At 38.9% G+C, this 8,501-nt stretch overlaps 1 protein-coding gene across 2 annotated transcripts in view; it reads right to left on the minus strand.

Annotated features, from left to right (window-relative positions):
* The window catches only part of ARID2 (AT-rich interaction domain 2), a 163,195-nt gene extending 154,986 nt beyond the window's left edge, over positions 1-8,209 (minus strand). Inside the window, exons 1-3 of one of the 2 annotated variants that reach the window (XM_035002824.1) lie at positions 7,983-8,209; positions 7,774-7,867; positions 6,612-6,709 (exon numbers count right to left, since the gene is read on the minus strand). In XM_035002824.1, the coding sequence (XP_034858715.1) occupies positions 6,612-6,709; positions 7,774-7,867; positions 7,983-8,074 (284 nt within the window). In that variant the 5' untranslated portion in view covers positions 8,075-8,209. Of the gene's footprint in view, positions 1-6,611; positions 6,710-7,773; positions 7,868-7,982 lie in introns of those variants that run through there. The other variant, XM_035002825.1, reaches the window with a different exon arrangement.
* Between the last annotated feature and the right edge of the window lie 292 nt (positions 8,210-8,501).

An 8,501-nucleotide genomic window follows, 5' to 3' on the forward strand; every position in this document is an offset into this window, starting at 1 on the left:
CATGTGCCCTTTTATTCCCCTCAACTGAAGTGGAGCCCTTGTTAGCTATGTTATTGCAACGTACTTAGTCAACAAGGTATATATCTTACAGAAATGAATTAACTTCCACTTACGATATAATGAATATGCAAAAAGTATCCAGGCACAAATGACACTTCTTTATATTTTGGAACAGAAAAGTATATATTAGACTCTGATATTAGTTAACACAATTCTTGGAAAGCTTAATGAAATTCATTGATAATCTGAACATTACTGAGAGTGACATTTGCTCTAAACCATCTCTTTATTCTAGGTCCCCCAAAAGTTTTAATTCCAAGTGAAAGCATCAATAAATTTTATGGTAAGTAACCAATACCCAGTATCAATCAGCATATATGCATCTTTGTGCACTTCTGAATAAACAGAATCAATCTGCCTATTTTCCTTGGTTCTACTATGAATAAACCGTACTAACCATGTCATTTAAATTTATTTCAAATTCACATTTGCTTTTCATAAAAATTATGCTTTTAACTTCAAGCCATAAAATATTTGAAGATAATCTTTAATGCTAACATCCCCATTTTTAACTCCAGTAAGCGTGGTCCTTAAACCAATATTTACTTCTAAACAGCTTTTCCTAACATCAAAATTCATGATAGGACTTCTCAGTTTTTAAAGTTACAGAACTAAAGTAAATACAAATTTTGAACAGAACTACCACCATATTTCAATAAAAGTATTACTATTCCATAAAACAATGTGACCAATAATTCTGCTATAATTCTTTATAGAGAGGCTTGTACAAATTTAAAAAACAAATTTAAATATAAATATCCTTTTTAAAAAAAAAAAAAAAGCCTCTAGTTAGAATGACAGACAGCAAGGGAAATAAAGGGCAGTTACTTGCTTTTGGGGGGCTGCTGATTCAAACAAGAATTTTAAGTTAAAAGACGACTAAGTGGTCAAATAAAATCATAAATTCCTTTGTCATAAAGAATATCAAGTTAAGGGCCCCTGGGTGGCTCAGTCGTTAAGTGTCTGCCTTCGGCTCAGGTCATGATCCCAGAATCCTGGGATAGAGCCCCACATCGGGCTCCCTGCTTGGCAGGAAGCCTGCTTCTCCCTCTCCCACTTCCCCTGCTTGTGTTCCCTCTCTCGCTATGTCTCTATCTGTCAAATAAATAAATAAAATCTTAAAAAAAAAAAAATATCAAGTTAATATATGAACCACTGCGTAAGACTTAAAAATCTTTATCATGGTCATTTTTTTTTTTTTTTTGGTCTTTTGTCCTTCATCACATTATAGTTTAAATAGTAGAAAAAATATTGTTATGTATCTACAAGGACAGCTTTCTCCATTCCAGACCAACTAAGGTCACTGCTTATCTTGAAGGTTCAACTTTTCTTCTTCTATTTGGACTGCAGTATTTCTTTACCTTTCTTTTATTGGCAATGAACATGAGATAACTTTAACATCCCCCTATTTCAAACAAATATTTAACAAGTACTACCAATGTAATTTTGCACAGCCATTAATAAAGACATGCCAACAATAGCTCCTAAAAATTTACATTCATATTTATATATCTCTATATAAATATACATAATTACCTCTCATTTCTCATTTCCTCATTATTTTCCATATTTAAAATTTCTCTTCCTTAACCCCCATTTCTTCTAGATCAGAGTTTCCCCGAACTGTGCTCTAAAGAACTTAACAAATGTTCCTGAAAAATGGGGTTTCGCACCACACTCCTGAGATGTGTGGTAGTGTTTGGGAAACACCATTTACTATGGCTAGAGGGAAGGAAGTAATAAATCGTGTTTCTCCAATCTAGAGATCCACATGCACATTAACAAAATAAAGTCTCTAAGAAGTCCTGCAATAAAGTAACCCAAGTTTAGCTTTACTGCTCAAATTCATCTGGCCTTTTTTCAAGGAAACATACTGACATTTCAAGAGAACAGGTATTTCATAAAGCACAAATTGGGAATTTCTACTTTAATTCATCCTAAATACCAAGAGTATGGTGATGATGGTGGTGAAAGATCAAAGAAGGAGAGACAGAGAAAATCCCCCTCACTCTGCCCCATATATCTTCTAATTCCCAATTTGGACAAGATGCATTTTTGTCAGTAAACTTCAGTAAGGTCTATACCATTCTGGAAAATGCTCATTAAGTAGACTTCTTCACCAAATATTAATAAAAGCTCTAAACACTTCACCTAAATATATGTATTAAATACTTGCTTGCAGACTAGTGCACCTAAATTGCAATGAATTAAAATGTTTGATCCTTCATTCCTTTTCCAACTTCCAATATCATTCAGTTTGGCAATAAAAAAGATTCACAGCAGTGATACGCTTTTCTATCAAAGTTACAGTGGATTTCACACACACCCAACTATGAAAATATTGAATCCACAACAGAGTACAGGTAAGATTATAAAAGAGTGCTCCTATTTAGAAATAGACGTTTTTAGTTAACTGCTAAGGCAGAAAATGTAAATGTAAAAAAGCACAAACATTTTTGGGAGTTATGATGAAGTTGCTAGTTAGTAGCCTCAGTAAAATACATATCTTCAGTGAACGAACTATCTTGGAGTGAGTTAGATTTATTTTTACTTTGGGGCAAATTTAAGCTATTTGAACATGACTTCTAAGACACAACATTAACCTAGCTGAGCCCTGATCAGTCTTTCAACCTTCTCTACTTTCTTTCAACATGTCTGCATGCCCTTTAAAATGTAACAGAATATCAGAAGATATCAAAATCAGGTTTGTTCAAAATGAAAGGACACAGTTTATAATACTAAATTTAAAATCCATATATGAATAATTTATTTAAATACAGTTGTCCTTCCAATCTCCACATTACTTTTATTTTTCTTCCTTGAATAAAGCGAACAATGTCCGCTTTAACAATTCTGTTTAGCCAGTTACAAAGTCAGTGTATTACTTTTTTATTACAATTGTGAAGCATTCATTCACTGAACATCAAGTGATTCATAAAACACTTCTCTTAAAAGAGGTAATCTACATGGTGTACACTAACTAGAGAACATGAGTGTATTCATTCTATTTAAATGATAAATGTAAACTCTTTAGACTGGTATAATTTAAGGGAGGATTTTATTCACCAAGGGGGGAAAAATAGAATAAATTCACAAAGCAACTGAAAATTCACTCTGGTGGATACAATGCTACAATAAAGTTGCTGGCTATTCTAAAGGTAGATACATGTAAAAAAAAAAAAAAGAATCACTTAATATTATAAGAAAATCAGTAATACATAGTTTTGCACAATAAATTTTTAATGTCCAAGATATTTCACCTCCTTTCCAAAAAATCAAGTTTTATAACAGGAACATCAAGTTAACCTTGACTATTGTTGGCGTAAGCTACAACAAAATTCTTCAACTAAGTATTTGAAATATTTACCTAAATCTTCATACCAAGGTTTCAAATTTTTAATGGAAATAAGAGTAGTAAATTGTGCCCCAACCTTTGCACCAAAACAGAACAAAAAATAAAATTCAATGAGTAAATATGAGAACACACTGTGTATAGCTATACATTCATACTGGGCATACACTTAACTGTATGTAACTTCCAACCACATTTTAATTTCTTAAAATCACTTGTGACTAACTGAATTCATAATAGACTGATTAAATATTACAGAACATGTGTCAGGAATACAACTTTTTTGTCCAATTAACAAATGCCTCTAAAGCCATTTGGATATTTTTTGCACTTTAATTTCTCCAACTACAAAAATGTAGAAAACATTACCTTATCTTTTTATACTGATAGGGATATTCTAGAAATAACCATCTGTGGAAGAAATGGAGATGTGCAGGCCAAGAAAGGAACTAAGTGAAAACAAAATATATGGACATGATAGAGGATTAATACCCAATTTTTAAATAGAGTACTTTTACACATTACTAGTAGGCACTAACATTTAAAACATTAAATGCCAGTGTTTTAAACAAATCATCAATCACATCAATTGTAGACTTTGAGAAATTTTTATATGCAATCTACAACTGAATAAATGTATGTTTGATACAATCAAGCAAACTTTTTGGCAGACCACTAAACTCAAGTCTCTACATTCAATGACTGTCTATGTTTGTATCAAAACAAACACAGAAATGTTAGAATATATACATGGCCAGCATACTAGTTTGCTCCTCTTTATTTAAATGTCTGTAATACCATAAGATGTATCATATCTTCATCCTGGCCATACTAGGCTAATAGCCATCCAATTAATACTGAAATTACAGAGGAATGTCAGCAAATATTAAACTTACAGAGTAAATGAAAACTGGTATGTGTAATAGCAGTCTTACAATAGGTCAAATGAAAAAGCAGTTATTTTAAAAAATTCTACCTGTGATTTATAAAACACAATGCATTATCTGCTCCAGAAACCATGATCTTCAATTTGATATATCAAAGAGGAAACTCACAAAGTCACTCGATTACTACTTCTTACTGTAAAGACGCAGTCTTATGGTTAAGTAACAGAATTACTGTGAAAGCTTGGCATCCTGTCTGCCAGTTAAGATTTTTCAGAGGAAGGTGTAAAACTCAGCATAATACATGTCCTCTAATTGTGCAATATTTCACCACTATGGAAAAAAAAAATCTTTCAAGGTAGTACCCAATTTTTGACCAGGGTATTTCTCCTGTATTTCTTTACAAGCCATGCAAATCTTCACATGGCTTTATTTTCCAAAACAAATGCTTCAACTTTTTTCCTAGTAGCCTAGCTACAACCCTACAAAAACAAACCTGGAGAGTGACATATGGAGGAAAAACAAGTTTAGCTAAGGACATAGTTCAAAAAGCAGCTTCTAATAGGAGCATAAAGCTCAAATTGACCTGAGAACAATGTAAAGAGTTGCAAACAACCCTGAAGCTATATACTTAAAAATAGTACTTTTAAGTACAATCAGTGAATGATATGATCTCAGGATAGAAATTACAAGTGGAAAAACAGTATTTATGTAACTTGCAAAAAAACTGGAATTCTAGACATTCAATTGATTATGCTAAAATCCTGTTTGTATGCGTGTTAAGTTCTTCAGAATGACATCCGTCTCATGAACCATAGATACCATTCAGTACCTTTTGATATTAAATTTCAATCAACCAACCCAATAAATATGAGGCATAACTTTAAAATGTGTCTTAAACAGCTTAAAATCCAAATAGTTCACACTGATTACCAGAAAACCAGGACCTATATTAATAACATTCCTCTCAATGTTATAAATGGAAATGAGCAAATGAGTATCATCATAAATATAAAATACTTCTCACCACATTACTAAATCAACAGTTTGGGGGGTTAATTTCACTTTGTTTATTGCTTTAGACCTTTATTTAAAAATGTACCCTGACACACATTGCCATCACACACACACTAGAAAAAATAACAACTAGCCATACTTAATATTTTCTAGACTTCTGTATAACTCAATAACTACCCACAAAGTTCTGTGAACTCTTCAGCTTCAAGCCTGAAGTCAATCTAAGGTAGCCAATAGAAAGCACACCTGGGCAATTACTGCATTTCCTACTTCAGAAAGCTGAACTCAACACAGAATATCTACATTTGGATATTGCATTTGGAGCAATGATAAATGCCAAACTCAAACTACACAGAAACTACGTTAACTAAAAAAAAAAAGGTATCCCTTTTTTATATCCCTTTAATTATATCATTATTAAAAAGCAATAAATATGAAGAGCATTATTTTAGTTTTAAATAAACCACCACCAACTAAAGACCCTCTATGAGAAAGTAAGCATTAAAAATAAAAAACCTCATAATACATTACAATGATCAGAAAAAGAAAAAATAAAGCTTAATCAGAAAATATATTATCTAAACTGCATCACATATCAACTGAATAAGAAATTTACTTTGTCATATACAGTCAAAAAAGGAGGGAGAGAATGAAAGAAAATCCAAATCATAATATTCCATTTCATAGTATCCTTAATCTTCCTACATATATAATAATCCTTTTGAACGTTTTTAAGTCACTCAAAAATTCCAAAGAACTTATTCTAAAAACAATCCTGGTCACCTAAGGCACCAACATACTATGCTGTGTGGAAATATTCTACTGAAAAACCACTCCGTTACACGGTTCCACACAAGAGGTTTCATTTTTTTTTTTAATCTTAAAGAATTTTAAAAAGGCAAAGGAGTTTCCAAAGCAAAGTAAAAATTTTCCCAAGGGATACAAAGTGTCATTAACTATCTTAACTCTTTTACTAAGCATCACCTCTCTGCCCCTCCGTGGATATCAAACAATCAATAACAATGTCACAAAAGAATGTTTACCAAGATGGGGGGTGGGGTGTCACCTGTAATGATCCTGTATGAAAAATGTAAACAATCCTAAAATAGGTGAGGAACACTTTCACCTTCCTATAACCTCACTCGATGGGTATTTGATGTTCCTCAGACTGAAAAAATGAATAGAAGTTTAGAAACTGGTGTGCAAGGTTTGTTTGGGGGTTCTTTTTTTTCCCTAAAAACAAATCTCCCCTTAAGTCCCTCAATTCCAAATACTGTGGAAGAGTCACTACTACTCACCGCAAGTAATACTGTTTTAAAGCAAAGGCAGCGTTAGAACAACTTCTGGGAAAGTTGAACTCTTCAACAATTTCTCCCCACTGATTCTTCTCAGAAACCTGTTAAAAACACAGCCACACTTGTCTGAGAGTGCACCATCCAAGAAAACTCTAACCTAACTATGAAATAAATACCCATTCTACAGAGCTCTGTAGATACCTCAGGCATCAGTGGGTGTTTCAGATCGATCCGTAAGAGTAACTAAGCAAGGGCTGCTTGAATCACTGTGTTTTCACCCGAGAGCCCAGTATTTAATAGCACTTGTTTTGTTTGGGGGGCGGGAGGGGGGGTGGTGGTGGGTTTGTTTTGTTTTTGAAGCCCGGACAATAACCAATCGCAAGTCCCTCTGTCGCCCCCTTTTAAATCTCAACGCGGTCCGTTTACACTAAAAAAAAAAAAAGTTCAAAAGGATCAATACTGTTCCGGACAGCGACGTCCGCAGGTTCTGGGGGGGCCGGGGCCGGGGCCGATTCCGATCCCTCTCCCAGATCTATCCATCTCCATAGGCCCTTCTTTGAGGCCTACAGCTTCTGCCTAGCCTTGAAGCCTAAGATGGCTATTTGGAGACAGGTCCTGGTTTCTTTTGTTAGCTGTATAAACCGAGGGCGACGGGGCCGAGGCTGTGCCCCCGGCTGCCGGGATCATTTCGCAGCCGATTATCGATGTTAAACCTGCCCGCGCTAATTTTGAGTTGCACGAAAACTGCTCTCAGAGTCTGTGTGTCTCTGTGTCTCCGCCTGTGCTAGAGCGGCAGCGGCGGCAGAGCTGACTCGCGAGCGAGCGGGCGGGCGGGCGCGGGCGCGGGGCTCGGGCGGGCGCCCCGCACGCCCGCACTCCCCGCCGCGGCGCTCAGACCCCGCCGGGCCGGCCGGGCACCGGGCAGGGCGCGAGCCGGCGCCGGGCCGCCCGCCCGCCCGAGCCCCGCGCCCGCCGCGCGCACGCGAGCCACCAGGCCAAAAACAGCCCCGCCGCCGTCCGCCTCCGTGCCACCGGCTGGGAGCGAAAAGAACGCCTTTTGCCCCCGCGGGCCACCCCCCCGGCCCCGAGCGCCCACTCCGGGGTCAAAGGAGACTTTTTGGAAGAGGCCAGCGAGAGGGAAATACAAATTAAAACTTCCACTCACCTTCGCGAATCCGCCTAAAGTAGTGACTCTGGTGTAGAGACCGTGAAGATCCAGCTCCTTCCCACCCACCGCAGGGATTTTTTTAAAAGGCGACCTGCGGGAAAGAGAAAGCCCCGCACTTGTCAGCCGGGACCCCGCGCCCGGCCCGGGCGGGAGAGCCCCGTTCGCCCCGGCTCGCCCCGGCGCTGCCCCCCCGGTTCTGCTCTCACCCTCTGCTGTGGTGGAACTGCCGCAGCTCGTCCAGGAAAGCGAGTCCCTTTCTCCGCTCGTCCGGAGGCGCCTTCCCCGTCGAGTTTGCCATTATTTTTTCAAAGGAGGTTTTTAAAAAACCCAGATCGGTGTTTTAAAAGCGCCCCCCGCTCCCTGCGCTTCCTACCAGAGCCCGGAGCCCATTCCTCGGCCGGCGGCGGCGGGGCTCAGTCATGGGCCGGCGGTGGCGGCGGCGGCGGCGGCGGCGGCGGCGGCGCAGGGAGGGAGGGAGGGAGGGGGAGGAGGAGGAGGAGGAGGGGAAGGAGGGAGCAGGAGGCCAGGGGGAGAGGAGGGAAGGAGGGAGGGGAATTTCTAAAAAAGTTTAAAGAAATCGGAGCGAAACTAGAGGGGCAGGCGACTGCCGGATCCGCGCGAAGCCGCGGGGCGAGCGCGGCCCCCACCCCTTCCTTCCCTCCCTCCCCGCGGCCCGGCTCTCGCCCGCCTCTCAGCGCCGCCGGCCCAGGCGGCTCGGCCTGGGG

This window comes from Mirounga leonina, unplaced genomic scaffold (assembly GCF_011800145.1).
Source record: "Mirounga leonina isolate KUSES-001 unplaced genomic scaffold, KU_Mleo_1.0 Mir_126, whole genome shotgun sequence".
NCBI lineage: Eukaryota > Metazoa > Chordata > Mammalia > Carnivora > Phocidae > Mirounga > Mirounga leonina.